The sequence below is a fragment of the Lytechinus variegatus genome, chromosome 4 (assembly GCF_018143015.1).
Source record: "Lytechinus variegatus isolate NC3 chromosome 4, Lvar_3.0, whole genome shotgun sequence".
Taxonomy (NCBI): Eukaryota; Metazoa; Echinodermata; class Echinoidea; order Temnopleuroida; family Toxopneustidae; genus Lytechinus; species Lytechinus variegatus.
Window position 1 is genome coordinate 58,434,859 of NC_054743.1, and position 15,855 is coordinate 58,450,713.

Genomic DNA, 15,855 nt, shown 5'->3' on the forward strand with positions numbered 1-15,855 from the left:
AGGATGATGATGGCAATAATGATGGTGGTGATGGTGATGATGATGATGGTGATGGTGATGATGATAATGATGATGATGGTGGTGGTGGTGTTGATGATGATGATAAGAATGATGATGATAATAATCCAAGGCATTTACACATAAGCAGCATTCAGTACATTCTGTCTTTTTTTTAATTGTAAGTTTAGAAATCTCTGGATTCGAATAGCAGCCAAGAAGTCATGCATTCAGCGAGCCAAATTACATGTTGTACTCCCAGTAATTACTTAGTAGTAATACTTTGTAATTACTAATCTTTAGTGAATCTACTGACATATCATCTCTCTCCGTTTCTCTCTCAGTCGAGGAGCAGAACAGTCACCCGTCTCCTCACACCCCACCCCACCTGAAAGATGACCCCACCCCTAGGGAGCACCAACCCAACGGTAGGGACCACCACCACCATCATCATCACCTCCACCAGGGCGGGGCAGCTAACGGGGTCCCAGCCAAGGGAAAGGTTGACCTTGACAAAGTCATTCAAGAACTCAATAACTTTCCTGACGGGACCAAGAATGGAAGTGGTGAGGCAGGAGGGTTATAGTTTTGCTTTTAAAATAGACAAATTAAAAGGGAATCTTTATACAAAATGACCGCATGTTTGAAATACAGGTAAATCTGCCTACTTGTGAGTCGATCTTCTGTAAGTTGAATAATTGCTGAATAAAGCCAAAGCAATTGTTTAGACCTGAGCCCCGTTGCATAAAAGTTACTATTACAGTTACTTTGCCATCCAGTGGTAACTTCCATGGTAACGCTGATCAACAGCCAATCAAAATCAAGGATTCCAATCATTGGATGGTTAAGTTGCCATGATAGCAACTTTTATACAACGGGACCCGGATTATTCAAGACATATGTTATGTACCTCTTCTAATTCAAACTACTCCTAAGTCAAAATGATTTTTGTTCCAAAATATTTATCTTTGGCAGAGTTACTGGTGATGTATGTAATTTTTGAATTTCTTTTTCCAAGTAATGATAATAGACTGTCCCACATGTGGTTATTTTTGTTGGTGATCTTCAGGGTGATCGTTTTCTAGATTTCAGGATTTTCTAAAGTTTATTTTATGTAACTGTAACCAGATATAGATCTACATTGATATGGCGACAGTAAACCTTGGTTTTACAGACTTGATGGATAATCAAGAAGTCATTAAAAGATAGACTACTAGTAGATGGCAGATTACTGGTAGATGGCACATATACTTTTAATATTGGTTGGAGAGATCAAAAAAAAACAAATATGAAATTTATGGAGATCTTCCACTTACATGTATCTCCACCAAATGTAGTATGAGATTTGCTGGTCACTGTCTCTATGGTGATAAGGAAGTTATTTCTGATGTACTTGTTTGGCCTCCCTCATAAAACCAGAGGACAAAGACTTTATATTTTGTTGATTGCATATGTAGGGATAGTAATAATTTGCTACATGATTTACCAACTCTCATGTCAGATCGCGAAGCCTGGCGTACCATTGTCGATTCATTCTTAGATGCGTCTGATTTGTAGTGTAGATAACAAACTTTCTCATTATATCAGTGTCCACTGCAACTACATTTGTTATCTTTAATTCTCTGCTTTCTCTTTTTGTCATCTTTGTTTCCATCCCCAGCTGGCCAAAACAGTGTAGGTAGTCTTCTCCACATGGCGGATAACATCGGCAAGGCGGTCGGGACCCTCGTCACCGTCATGACGGACGAGGAACAGAGCGATAAGGAAAGCGAGGCATAGCCAATCACACGCTTCTCTCCGTTCAAATCATTACAAATTCAACCAATGAGGGGTCTTCCATGATGAACATAATTTGCATAATCCATTCTATATATATATATATAGAGAGAGAGAGACAGTGCAGTGTGCATTGCCAGTGAGAGGGAGCGGAGGGGGGGGGGAATGTTGCTCCCCTCTCTCCATCCTATGAATTCCTCACGTTTATGAGGACGTGTCCAAACCTTTTTTCTGGTATGTGATTGTATCATATGACTTGACTTCAGTTGATATCTGTTAGATCAATTTCCCTGATTCATGATAATATGAATGTGACGTGATTTTTATCAAAGGAAAAAGTCTCATTTCCAGGGGATGTTAGCTATTTATGGCGGCAAGTAACAAAACAGATTTTTTAGACACGATATACAAAGGATTTTATCAATAATCGCCATTTTCGAGAAATAACTTTCCCCGGCTTATTGTTTGATCTATGCATGCTGCAGTTTTATGTCGTCTTTTCCCATCATGCAATTGTGTTTATGTTCAAGATAATCTTTTCGGTTTTGTCGAGTCTTTTTGTTTATTTTGGAGTTAGTTTCTTGTAGATGGTTTATTAGGACCAAAGACAAATTATACATTGCAGGGAATGAGGGACTCAATTTGACATGAGTTTTGTGTAGATGTTAAACTGGTGCTATTATCAAGGAATTTATGTGCATATATAGAGACAAGCTGAGTTGTGTCGCTACACCGCATGCTTAAATAATCTTCCCGGTCCGGGAACACAAAGGTTAGCAATTGATCGTAAAGATATTCTTCTATAATGATTGCTATGCTTTGTGTTACGGGCCCTTGGTGATACAGAAGCTGCTGTAATGAAAGATTATTATTAAAGAAATATAAACCCTTTGTTCCTATCAGTTATTATGAATATGTAAAGTGGACTTTGACATCGTGAGTATAACGATTTGCCTTGGCCTGGCTGCTGTCCATTGCACAAGCAATCTGTGCTTTTCATAAAACGTGCCATCAACGTTCATTATTGTGAGTGGCTAGTGGGTCGACCACTTTTTTTCTAAAGACATCCGAAATCGCACGGGCTGCGAGTGAAAATTTTAAAGATAAAGAAATATTTGATTGATCAGTGGATCCAAAGCAAAATTCTGATTTCTTGGATAAATTAGTATAATCATAGAAATAAAATAAAAAATTGCAATGCAGTTTCGTACACTATGCCTTGTAGGGTTAAAATTAGACATGAATATTATGCACGGGGCTGCATTTAAAAAAATGACTCCAGGTAGTTCATGGATCAAATGAATAATGATTAACCTGAAGAACTTAGGCCTACATATAATATAGGATTCATATAGCGCACGTATCCACTTTGTTAGGCGCTCAAGGCACTCCTATATTACCCTGGCTCTGCTACATGTAGTCTACCTATTCAGGTGTGCACAGCTTTTTGAGGAATTACTTCCTGCCGTACCCAATTTACCTCACCTGGGTTGAGTGCAGCTCAATGTGGGTAAATTTCTTGCTGAAGGAAAACACGCCATGGCTGCGAATCAAACCCACGTCCCTCAGATTGAAAGACGAGAGTCTTAACCACTAGACCACGACACTCCCACTCATATTGTTAATTAGGGCTGATTATTTTATGTATGAAATATACAATGCATTCTACCCACTTCGTATCAAAAGTTGTGTAAATTTCGATGACGTAAAGTACTACTGGAATGTTTCTGGATTCCACACATTGTTGTATGATTGCATTATGCTTCCTCCTTTATTTTATTTCATGATTATGTTTCATTATGTTCATGTCTTCAATGTAGTTTATACATCATCATATTATTATTATATTCTTGATCCATCGATATCTTCCTTCTGCCTAAAGCTTGTATTATAGTTCTTTTTTTTACATATATCTAGTTGGTTGTGTCATAGTGAATTCATGCTAAAATCATCTTCTCAAAATTGAATGAAATCATTTTTTTTCAGATGTTTGAATCATATTATTAGATTTTATTTTGCTTCATTGCTGATACAATCAATTATGATTGTTCCACATTTTGAATCATAATATTGCCATTAAATTCAGTTTATAAACCGTCAATTTGATATTTATTCATTTGTTCGTGTTCATTTTTTTCTAGCTACAATTATTTTTTGTGTTAGCTATAATTCCTTTCCTAAAGAAAGGAATGTATTTTTATATTTTGTTTTGCACAGATTTTCTTTACAAACGGAGGAATGGATTGGATTTTGTTAATTTCATAATACACATTTTCCAGTAGTATTTGGGATTGTGTGCTAATGGTTATCCCTTCTATGTTGAATCCAAAAATGTGTGCTTATAAGAAAAATATATTGTCTGTTTTCATCAAACTTAATTGTTTTGGATTGTTTTTTCTTTCATTAAAGATGTGTCTTTATTTTTTTCACCCGTTACTCCTCAGTATATATTCCTTCAAAAGAAGAAAAATCAATTTTAGTGATAATTTTCAACCTTTCTTTTTTTCTGCTTTATTGTGAAACAAAATGACATAACGATGGGCTCGTATGGGGGGGTCGAAATTTGTTATGAAATATATCAAGCATACACATCTCTTTAATGGGGGGATTTCAGTATTAATATGTATTAACATAAAGTGTAAGTATTCACTTCGAGTATAGCCAGTATTTAAAGAAACAACATATTTTTAATACAATTATCTTGGTCATTTTGATGTTACCAACTGATTTTGACATTGAATGGTTTTCATGCTTATAGTTCTGCTAATTTTTTGGGGGGCCACGATACACAAAATTCTGATTTTTTTTATGGACACCTGTGATTTAAAAGTGCACTTCCAATTTGCTACTTAATTAAGATGTAGAATTTGTGAGAGATATATAATTAATGAATTAATACTCTGCATGGCAATGTATATAAAGTTATGCAGTATTTTACAATAATAGAGAAATCTGGTCACAATTTACAAAGATTCAATGTCTATTTTGGCTTTGTAAATGGTCAAAAGCTTGTAAATTTGTGATGAATTAATGTGAGAGTATTTATTTATCCCTCTTTTTTCAACGAACTGAATTAGTATTTGAAAACTCAACATTGAGGTGCCAAAAATTAACATTTATTTAAATAAAAATAAATGGAATGAGAATAACATACTTGGAAGTCAATTCAGTATTTTCTCCAACAATTTTGAGGAAAGGTTTTTTATGTTTAGAAATATATGGCTGTTTAGAAAGTATTCATTGTAGAAGACGTTTGGAAGGAAGGTGTCTTCCCCTTTTCATCCAGATTTTATTAATGGATGATTAATATTTCAGAACAGAACAAGTTCATTTAGAAGGTGATTGGGTGTTTGATAGCTTATTAATGTGTTTAATAAAGATGTCATTTTGATCGCAAATGCCACATCTTAAATTGATTTTTCTCTCTTCAAAAATTATCAAACTATTGTTGAATTTTCTCTGTAAATATATGTTGATTTCCTTCTTGTTAAGCTCGACACAAATCATGAAACAAATTACTTTGTCTTTTATATTATGAAGTCATATTTTGTACTAGACTTCGACGTTTGTGGTCATGTAGAAAAGACTTTGTGGTATGGTCAACTCGTCACAATCACCTTTTATGCACTATTATCCATCTTGATTTTCAAATCATTGGAAAATAAGAGGGATGAATGATGAAAAAATTACCTGATAATAGCTGATTCATGAGCATCTGTTTATTACATAGTTTTGATTAAATCATGAATTGACTGTAAATGAGGCTATGCCTTGTATATGTTATTTTGCAACCATGTTCATTTTTTTTTATAATACCAAGATTTCCCTTATATGTGAGTATGATTGATTATGTATTTCGGCGTTGGATCTAGTTTTCACTGTATTTTATCTTCACTATCGCTTGAATTCCCATTGTATCAAGTTACTGTGGTCGTACATGATTATAATATTAAATTAATCATTATGCAATACAACCTCTAATGTGTCGAAATTCTCAGTGTATTTCTTTGTATTGTGCTCATTTCTGAGTGTGCGTGTTTTGAAGGTTCCAAGACATTTTGCTCTGGCTGGCCTCGAGACCACTCTTTGCCGGCCTGGGGCCAAATCACATGTAAAATGTCTTTGGGAGAAGATTTTCTCTAGTGGCCTCTACTCCATTCCTGCATTGGCAACAAAAGCTCCCTTGGAAAATCTGCAACTAACATTATGCCTAACAGAAAGCCTGTAGTTTTCTGCAATATGGGAAATTAAAGAAACTTTCATGGAATTCAAAAAAATCAGAAAAAAATGACTTCAGGCAAAAAAAGTTGAATACCAAATGTACAGATATGATATTGATTAAAAAAACTGAATTAAAACATTGAAAAAATGTTATTTTAGTCACTTTATGTATTGGAGTATGTCATGGAAGAGTAGTCCTTGCCTTACATCACTTTGACATCACATTTGTTGCCAATTTGAAATCTCCATGGTATAGTGATTCACCAATATTCACAACTTAAAAAATTCATAACTTTCTTATTGTTTGTCCAATATTGTTCAAACTTGGTCTATCAACTTGTCCGATTTTCCTTTTTCCTCTAAAAGCAAGTTTTTATTTGGGTTGGATTCCCCTTCAATATGACCTGGGCAACCTACAGTGAAATTTATCAACATTTACCAGGGTAGAAGATAGCGAGAAGCTCAAGTCAAATGAAAATCAGAACAAAAAACACAACAAAGGGAGAGATTAGATAAAATTAGAAAGAAACTTCAAGAAACACTTGGAGAAGAATAACAGCAAACAGAAAAAAGTAAAGAGGAGAAAAGTAAAGCGAAATGATGAGGAATGAAGGGGGTATATTTCTATAAAAGTGGATGTGAGAAAACTCGGTTGCCAAAAATTCATTTTTTTCATTAAATGGTGAAAGAACAGAAGTTCAGAAAATAATTCAGATTTCAATCCTGGGAGAAAGATGAAAAGGAGGGGGAAAATAGGAAGAAAGGAAAATAAGAGGGAGAAATGAAAGAAGAAGAGTATGAGGAGGAGAAGGAAAGGAAAGAAGAAGAGAAAGAGAATAATGAAAACAAAAAAGAGAGGAAGAAGAAAGAGGAGAGGAGAACAGATTAAGATAAAAATGAAAAATAAGAGGGAAGCTATTAGTGTGGTACGGTATGTCACTGACACAGCTCCCGTAGGACTAGCGTGCCAAAATTGATTTTTTGGTTGTTTTGGCTTCAATAGGGTCCCCTTAGACCAAAAACGATGGGGGTCAAATTTTCAGACCCCTCCTTCCCTTTGTGGGGGGTCCTTTTTGGCGCCATATTGGCCTGTACAAAGCCCAATAGGATAATCCATTGTTTTCGACCTTATTTCTCACTTTTCTTTGCCAATTAATTGTTAAAGTTGTCTGAGGTGTATGAGAATGAATATTTGATGATGTTGTGATGTCAATGTTTTTTTACTTTTACCATACGGGGGCGGACTTTACGAAAAATGCCCCAAAATTGTAAAATATTGCCCCAAAATATTATTTTTCCCTTTTTTGGCACTAAAATTAGGACAAAAGGATTACAAAATGAAATGAATATGTCTTGTTATACAATCAACAACAGAGGAATATATCACATGTAATGTATACCATTATTTTTGGTCAATTGATGTAAAAATCATCCCCATTTCAGGATTTTATGCAGTGAAAACCTTACTACAACACTAGAGGGCGCCATAACTTATGATAAGCACTTCCCTAAAAAAATCAAATTCTAGGCACTGTAATTTTATCAATAAATTTGAAAGCTGACATATTTCAAGAGCAATTATTTCCAATGCCGATTCATAGTATGGGCATCTAATTTGTTTTGATTCTCGGGGGGGCGAGAATCAAAACAAAACAAAATTTTGCCCACCCCCCATGGGGGGGGGGGCAAAATGGCTGCCTTGGGCTAAAATAAAAAAAAAATCCTGGATTTTTTTTGTTACTTAAGTGACCTTAATTTGGTTTCTATTCAAAGATTTTTAAGGGTGAAGAAGTATATCGGGAAAAGTTACAAGGACCCAGAAATCCAAGATGGCTTCCAAAAATGGAGTTTAAAATGGCTGTTGATAATTTAAATGGACATAGCACATTTTATATATCTGAGATAGATGGAATCGGTGTCTAGACCATGTTTTCAACGATCATAATTGGGACAAGAATACCGTTTCCATTCTTTATTCATTTAACTTTTGGAGGCCAACTTGGACTCAACATACCGTTACAGTCGGTGGTCCGGTATGTTAAAAAATCCAAGATGGCTTCCAAAAATGGAGTTTGAAATTGATGTTGCTGCTTGAAAAACCGATATAGTTTGTTCAATATCCGGGAATATGAATGTGTGTGACTACCATGGAAAAGTGAGTCTAATAATACATTAGAATAAGTTACAAGGAGAGTCGTTGGTCGAGTATGTTAAACAATAGAGTATGAAATAGCCACTGTTATTTACAAGTGGACATGTAATATCCATCAAGAATATGGTGTTTAAACCATGATTTTTAAAGTCAGAAAATTAGTTACAACCGTTCGAGTGTTGTGGCCCAGTGGATTGGTCTTTTGACTTTGAAAGGGTCGTGGGTTCGAATCCCAGCCATGGCATAGTTTCATTCTGCTAGAAATTTATCAACATTGTGATGCACTCAACCCAGGTGAGGTAAATGGGTACCCGGTAGAAATTCCCTGAATGCGCGAAGGAATTCCCTGAATGCTAAAGCGCCTAGGCAGCCCATCTAAGGCAGGGGTAATAATAATGGCAAGGCCCGCTGGGAGAACAGTTTTAGAACTGAAGTGGCTTCCCTAGGTAAATATACCTATATTTACTACACTGCGCTATACTTACCTATACCATCTCATCAAATTGCTATTCGTTACCCTAACTCGAATAGCCACCGGTAAAAAACTCCCCGAAAAAGGCTAACTGCATTCAGGTAGCCTGGGAAACCCGTCACGGAACGAGACCCATAAAACCCGGTCTCCGCATATGAGCCTCCTCTTTCGTTACCGCGACGTCGCTGAGTAAACGTTTAGCCACCGCGCTTCAGTGCTTTTCTTTTGAATCACGATGTCTGAAGAAATAACTGACATGAACATTAATTCCCAAGCCTCCCCAAATCTCAATCAAGGGGAGAATAACTCGGTCAAGACAAAGCCGAGGGTCAATATTTCGGCCAAGACAAAGCCGAAAAATAATGATAAGGCGGCCAAGACAAAGCCGAAGAACAAGAATCCTAACACTAATAACCCGGCCAAGACAACGCCGGCTAATACCTCTACACAATCAGACACCCAGTCCCATAGGCGGGAGGTAGACAAGGGTATGGATAAATCGGAAGAGACTGTTTACACTCCTTCCGATCGGGGTAGCTCCTCATCAAAGAATAGGGCGGGCAAGAAGAGGCCTCGCGATGACCACTCGTGTTCTCATGACAATCAGACTCAAAGTATTGACCCACTACAACCCCCTGTAATTCAGAAAAAGAGCCGACTGGCCCAGGATTGTGACAGGTCAGTCCATTCGTTGCCAGACCCCGCCGAGGCGGGTAGTTGGATCTTGCAAGCCTTGCAGGCGGCCCTCCCCCAGCGGGCGCCGCCATCGACCCTTCCAGACCCCGACCCTCTGGATTTGCTTACCGCCAGCCCGGCAAGTAATAGACAAAGTCGCCCGAGACAACGGGCTAATGAAGACTCGACTCATTCTAGACGTAGAGAGAGGTCTAGATCGCCTCGTAACGGTCGCAGAGTGGGGGCTAATGATAACTCGCCTCGTATTAGCCGTAGAGAAAAAGTATTTTCCATTGTGGGAGAATCTGATTCGGAATTTGATTACCACCGACCTGTTACATCTCGCAGAAGAGATTGGGGCGATTTATCACCATCTAATTCTAATAGCAGCCCCGCGCATTCCCTCCAAGCTGCCCAGCATATGGGATTCGAACGAGGACAATCACCATTGGGGGTACGAGAGAATTCTGACATACACGAACGCGATACTCCGGCTAGTGGGAACAGGCATCAGTCAGCCCTGATCTTGACTAAATACTGCCCTCAACTTCGGGCCAAAGACGGTACTAGTAGCGAAACTGAGCGAGAGAAGTCAATCTTCCGCCTGAACTCGTCCCTTACTCGTTCGGACGAAGTCAGTCCGGCGATCAAGATGGATGCCCCGTATAAATCCTGCTTTCGGGGCCTAGATAAGCAACACTCTCGGCTTAAACCGATCAGTAAAGAAGTGTCGAGGGATTATCGATTTGCCGCTCAAGACTTTGAGGATTTTTTGTGCACACCTTCGGTCCCGGACGTTGCTTTCCGTGTCGGGGATGCGGGAGCGAGGAAGTCTAGATCGGGCCGTAACCCTCTCCGCGGCTCAAGCTACCGCTCAGCCGACTATCAGCTTGCATCGCTGGACGCGGCCGCCCGGAGCAGTATGAGACTCGCGATGTACCAGGGGTGCCTGTTAACCGCTCTTAGTGAGGCTGAGCGGCTTGGAGTCTCTACCGGTGACAAAAACTTATTGTTAGAATCACTCACAAAGATTGCTGATCTCCAGTATGAGCAAGCAGCAAGATCAACTCTACTATGCTCGAGGGCAAGAAGAGCCAAAGTTTTAGATGCCCTCAAAATTGAAAAAGAGGCAGCAAGACTGCTCAATAAGCTCCCTTGTGAAGGTAAGGACTTGTTTCATGGACATTTTCAAGATGTTTTGGATGAGTCTATTTCAGCCAGCACCACAGCTGACAAGACTTTTTATAGGCTCTCTTCGAGTAGACCTAGCCCGCCAGGCACCGCTAATGCTAGACAGGGCCAGGCCCAGAGATCCCCTTTGCTAGCTCTAGCTCCAGACCCCAGCCCCAGGCCTACAATGAACATAAGGGGTCATCCCTCTCCTTCTTCCCTCGCTCTGGTGTTGACGCCAGGATTGAAAGGGGCCGCGGGGAAAGTCATAGGAAACCTCGGGGTGGAGGTCGGGGCCGCCAGGCCCACTTTCAGCGCACCGAATTTAGGGCCCCCACTCAAAACCGGGACTTTTGACAATCAAACACTAGTCATTCCCCACCTTCAGCAAGTCCCAGTAGGGGGAAGACTTTTTCTTTGCTTACAGAACTGGGAAAAGATAACCAAAGACAAATTTGTTCTAGAGATACTAAGATCGGGATACAATCCAAATTTCCCAAGAGTAATTCATCCTTCCCATTTTCGACAACAGACCCCCATACCAAGGGATCATTCACGCCGAGAGGCTCTCCAATCAGAAATACAGTCTCTACTCCACAAAGGAGCTATCATAACAGTCCCAGACCACAAGTCCCTCATCCTCTCCCCCGTTTTCCTGGTAAAGAAACGCTCCGGGGTTTTCGCATGATAATCAACCTAAAGAAGATAAACAAACTCCTCCCAGATCAAACATTCAGAATGGAGTCCCTTACAACCATCCTACCTCTGATAAAACCCAATCAATGGGCAGTCACTATAGACCTCAAAGACGCTTATTATCATGTTCCTATAGCCCCAGAGGCCTGCAAGTTTCTGGGCTTCAAAGTAGGAGACGTTTGTTATCAGTTCATAGCCCTTCCGTTCGGCCTAAAGCCTGCCCCAAGGATATTTTCCCGACTGGTGAGAGTCCTCGCCGCAGAGTTAAGAAGGCGAGGCATTACTATCTTCTGTTACCTGGACGACTGGCTCCTCCTCGGCCCTTCCAGGACCTCTCTTGCCTACAACGTAAGCGTTGTCCGAAAGCTGGCTTCGGATCTAGGTTTTCTGATCAACAAAGAAAAATCAAGGTTCACACCAACAAGATCACCAGAGTTTCTAGGGGCGATAATATCCATCCCAAACTTAATAGTTCGCCCTTCCCCTCACAGAATAAAGAAGATCCAGTCAGTAGGTGCAGAGCTCTACTCAAACTCATGCTCGCCAGCCAGAACTTGGCAAATTTTCCTCGGTCTATTAGCAAGCCTAGTGGATCTAATCCCGCAGTGCAGACGACATATGAGGCCACTCCAACTGCACTTCCTGAGACACTTCAGGCCCAGAATTCACCCCAGGGACCATCTTGTTCCCATGACAGATGCGATGATGCATGCAATTCATCTGTGGTCAGCATGTCGATTTCTGAACCAAGGGAAGCAAACTCAGAACCCAAAACCAACCCTCACCCTAACGACCGATGCTTCAAAGCTGGGTTGGGGAGCACACATGGGGAAATTCAAAGCCTCCGGCCAATGGCAAGAAAGAGATTCAGCACAGCATATCAATGTTCTAGAAATGAAGGCGGTTCAACTGGCTCTACTTGCCTTCCTCCCCCAAGTTGCCAACCAGTGCATTCTGGTGAAATCAGACAACAGCACAGTGGTCTCCTACATAAACAGGGAAGGAGGGACAAGGTCATCTACTCTTTGCTTCCTAACATTGGAAATTCTAGCATGGTGCCAGAACAATCACATAACCCTAAAGGCTTGCCACATCCCAGGGAAAGAAAATTACATTGCAGACTTCCTCTCTCGGGGAAGTTATCTCCCATCAGAATGGCAACTCAATCTCACCATAGTGGAGAGAATCTTCAGTCAGGGCGACCAGCCTCAGATAGACTTATTTGCATCAGCCCTGAACAAGCAGCTCCCGACTTATTGCACGAAACATCAAGATCCCTTAGCCTTTGCGACAGACTCCCTAACAATCCCTTGGAAGGGGATCCTGGGTTACGCCTTTCCGCCCTTTCCCATAATACCTCAAGTGCTGGAGAAAGTGAGGAAGGAAGAAGCTTACGTTCTCCTCATCGCACCTTGGTGGCCGAGGAGACCATGGTTCACAACACTTACAGATCTCCTAGTGGGGACTCCCAAAAGACTACCCCCACTGGTGGACCTCCTAAAACAACCCGGGACGGACACTTATTACCCGAACCCGGAAAGACTTTGCCTAACACTCTGGCCCATCTCAGGAAATCAGCAACTAAAGCGGGCCTTTCGGAGAGAGCTGCAGACATGGCCTCTAGATTCCTGCGATCCTCCACCAGGAACACTTATGATTCTAGACTCCAGAGATACTTCCGATGGTGTGACAGTTTACAGATTGATCCAACCTCTGCCTCTTTAGGTAAGATAGCAGATTTCTTACTTCTACTATTTGATGAAGGTTTATCTGTCTCCTCCATAAGGGGTTACAGGTCAGCCATAGCAGCCATTCATTCAGGCTTCTCTAATGGGGAAACTATCTCAAATTCAGTTGTCCTTGCCAGGCTAACAAGATCCTTTTTCTTACAGAATCCTCCTCGCCGAAGACTCTTCCCCAAATGGGACCTTCCGCGGGTCCTTCGGGCCCTGGCGAAACCCCCCTTTGAACCCATGCATAAATGCTCCCTCCTTGATCTGTCCATTAAAACAGCCTTCTTGCTGGCTATAGCTTCAGGTCAAAGACGTAGTTTGCTTCATGCACTCACGGTAAGGCCGGGTCATATCCGTTGGGAGAAGGGCAGAGTCCGCCTGATCCCTAGACCAGGTTTCCTAGCTAAAAATCAAAAAGAAAGCTCTAAACCTTGTGAAATTGTTCTTCCAGCCATTAACAATCTCTCGTCAGTTTCCGAAGATAGGTTATGGTGTCCTGTACGTGCTTTAAAGTGGTACATTGATAGGACTAAATGTATTCGCACTTCCCACCAACTGTTCATTAGTTCAATAGAACCTCACGGCCCTGTTAGTCCAATTACAATTTCCCGATGGTTAGTACAGGGGATCAAGTCAGGTGGAGGGGACGCCATATTATCAGGGTCCATTAGAGCCCACGATACACGGGGCATAGCAACATCTTGGGCGCTTTTTCAGGGTACCTCTATAGAGGAGATTCTCCAGGCAGCCTATTGGACCAATTCCAATACCTTTGTATCTTATTACTTATCCGATGTTATAAGCCGAGACACAGGTTTTGCCTCGGCGGTTCTATCCTGTCCTAATCGTTCCTAAACTATTTCCAGTTGATATATTTCATTAATGAGGTTGATGTTATTTTTACCCCTCATTCCTAGGGTAGCTTCTCCAGTTGGGAGACTGCTCCATTTTATAGTCTATCAGTTTCTTTATCGTTATGATATCATGTCTGGAAAGGGTCTCATTTCTGCCCCTCCTCCAGTTTTTTCCGTGCTATTCTAGCAATTTGATGAGATGGTATAGGTAAGTATAGCGCAGTGTAGTAAATCAGAATGCTCAGTAGTGAGCATATTATTTACTAACAAGCTATACTTACCTATAACTCCCCACCCGTCCTCCCCTGCAGACTTCGCCCCTCCTTGGCTACGAAAGAGGAGGCTTATATGCGGAGACCGGGTTTTATGGGTCTCGTTCCGTGACGGGTTTCCCAGGCTACCTGAATGCAGTTAGCCTTTTTCGGGGAGTTTTTTACCGGTGGCTATTCGAGTTAGGGTAACGAATAGCAATTTGATGAGATGGTATAGGTAAGTATAGCTTGTTAGTAAATAATATGCTCAGTAGTGAGCATTCTGATTATTAATATTACCATATCATAACAAGGACAGTCATTGGTCTATATCGGAAAATCCAAGATGTCGTGAAGAAATCTGAGTCTAAAGTGAATGCTGTTACTTAAAAATGGACATCGTTCATTTAAAATTCACCAAGGACATAGGATTTTGGTGTCCACTCAATGGTTTCATGATTATAATAATACTTTCGATTAGTTACAAAGATATGCACTTGTCCATTTTGCCTAAAAATCCAAGAAAGTTTTCAAAATGGCATCTAAAATGATTCCTAAAACTCAATAATGGTCAGAGCTTATACAATATTAATATGTGAGGAATAATTTGGTTGTCTACATGGTGGTATAAAGGGTTAGATAATACATTCAACAAATAACAAGGATATTTAGTTTTCCATTTTGTCTAAAATCCATGGTAGATTAAAAACATTCATCAAGTGGGTGCTATTACAAACTCATGAATCAATATGATAACTTATCCCATAAGTGTAGGCACCAAAATATTTCTCACAGGTTGGTATTGTTTGAATAATGTCTCCACTTTTAAGTAACAGTAGTCATTTTGGAACCCATTTTTTAAAAGCCCACTTGGATTTTAAGGCAAAATGGATAACTGCATAGTCATTGTAGCCAGTCCTTAATATGTATTTTTAATTTCAACTCTTGAAATACTAGTGTAGACACCAAAATAATATCCCCAGGTGTATGTTTAATGTTCTATATCCACTTTTAAAGTAATAGCAGTCATTTAAGCAATCTTGGATTTTTGATAAACTTGACATCCGACTGTTCTTTCTACTTGAAACAATACTTGATCCTTTAAACTCTAGTGTAGACACCAAAATCAAATCCACAATGTGCATTTCTAATGAACTATGTCTACTTTTAAGAACCACAGTCAATTTAGACCCTGCATTTTGGAGGCCATATCGCATTTTTTGACATAGCAGACCACTGACAGCCCTTATTTACTTAACCAAATGTCTTATTTGACCCTTGAAACCATTGGTTTAGACACCAAACTGGGGGCCGTTTCATAAAGCTGTTCGTAAGTTAAGAGTGACTTTAAGAACGACTGGTGATCCTTTCTTACGCGCTAAACCATCCCCTATGGTGTATACCATTTACCAAAAGAAAGGATCACCAGTCGTCTTATCTTACGAACAGCTTTATGAAACACCCACCTGATATCTCCCAGGCCGATATGAAATGAACTTTGTCCGCTTTAAGTATCAGCAGCCATTTTAAGATCATTTTTTGGAATTCATCTTTGATTTTTGGACATACCAGACCACTGACTGTCCTTGTAACTTATCCTTATATATTACTTAACCCAAACCAGCGGTTTAAAATTAAACATCGAAATCACATTTCCATGGACGATATGAAATCAGCTATGTCTGCTTTAATTTTAGCAGCCATTTCAGAATAAATTTTTTGAAGCCATCATGGATTTTTGGACCCACCAGACCACTCACTGTCCTTGTAACTTTTTTCCAATTTACTACTTCACCCTTAAAATCATTGAATCAAAACCAAATTGCGGATTTTTAGCACACGGCAGGCTTTTTTGATG

The 15,855-nt window shown here is 40.0% G+C and overlaps 1 protein-coding gene across 3 annotated transcripts in view; it reads left to right on the plus strand.

The window, feature by feature from the left end:
- The window catches only part of LOC121414391 (dystrophin-like), a 44,175-nt gene extending 38,428 nt beyond the window's left edge, over positions 1-5,747 (plus strand). For all 3 annotated transcript variants that reach the window (XM_041607549.1, XM_041607550.1, XM_041607548.1), the window contains exons 21-22: positions 342-563; positions 1,658-5,747. In XM_041607549.1, coding sequence (XP_041463483.1) covers positions 342-563; positions 1,658-1,776 — 341 coding nt within the window. In that variant the 3' untranslated portion in view covers positions 1,777-5,747. The remainder of the gene's footprint in view (positions 1-341; positions 564-1,657) is intronic.
- Positions 5,748-15,855: the final 10,108 nt, after the last annotated feature.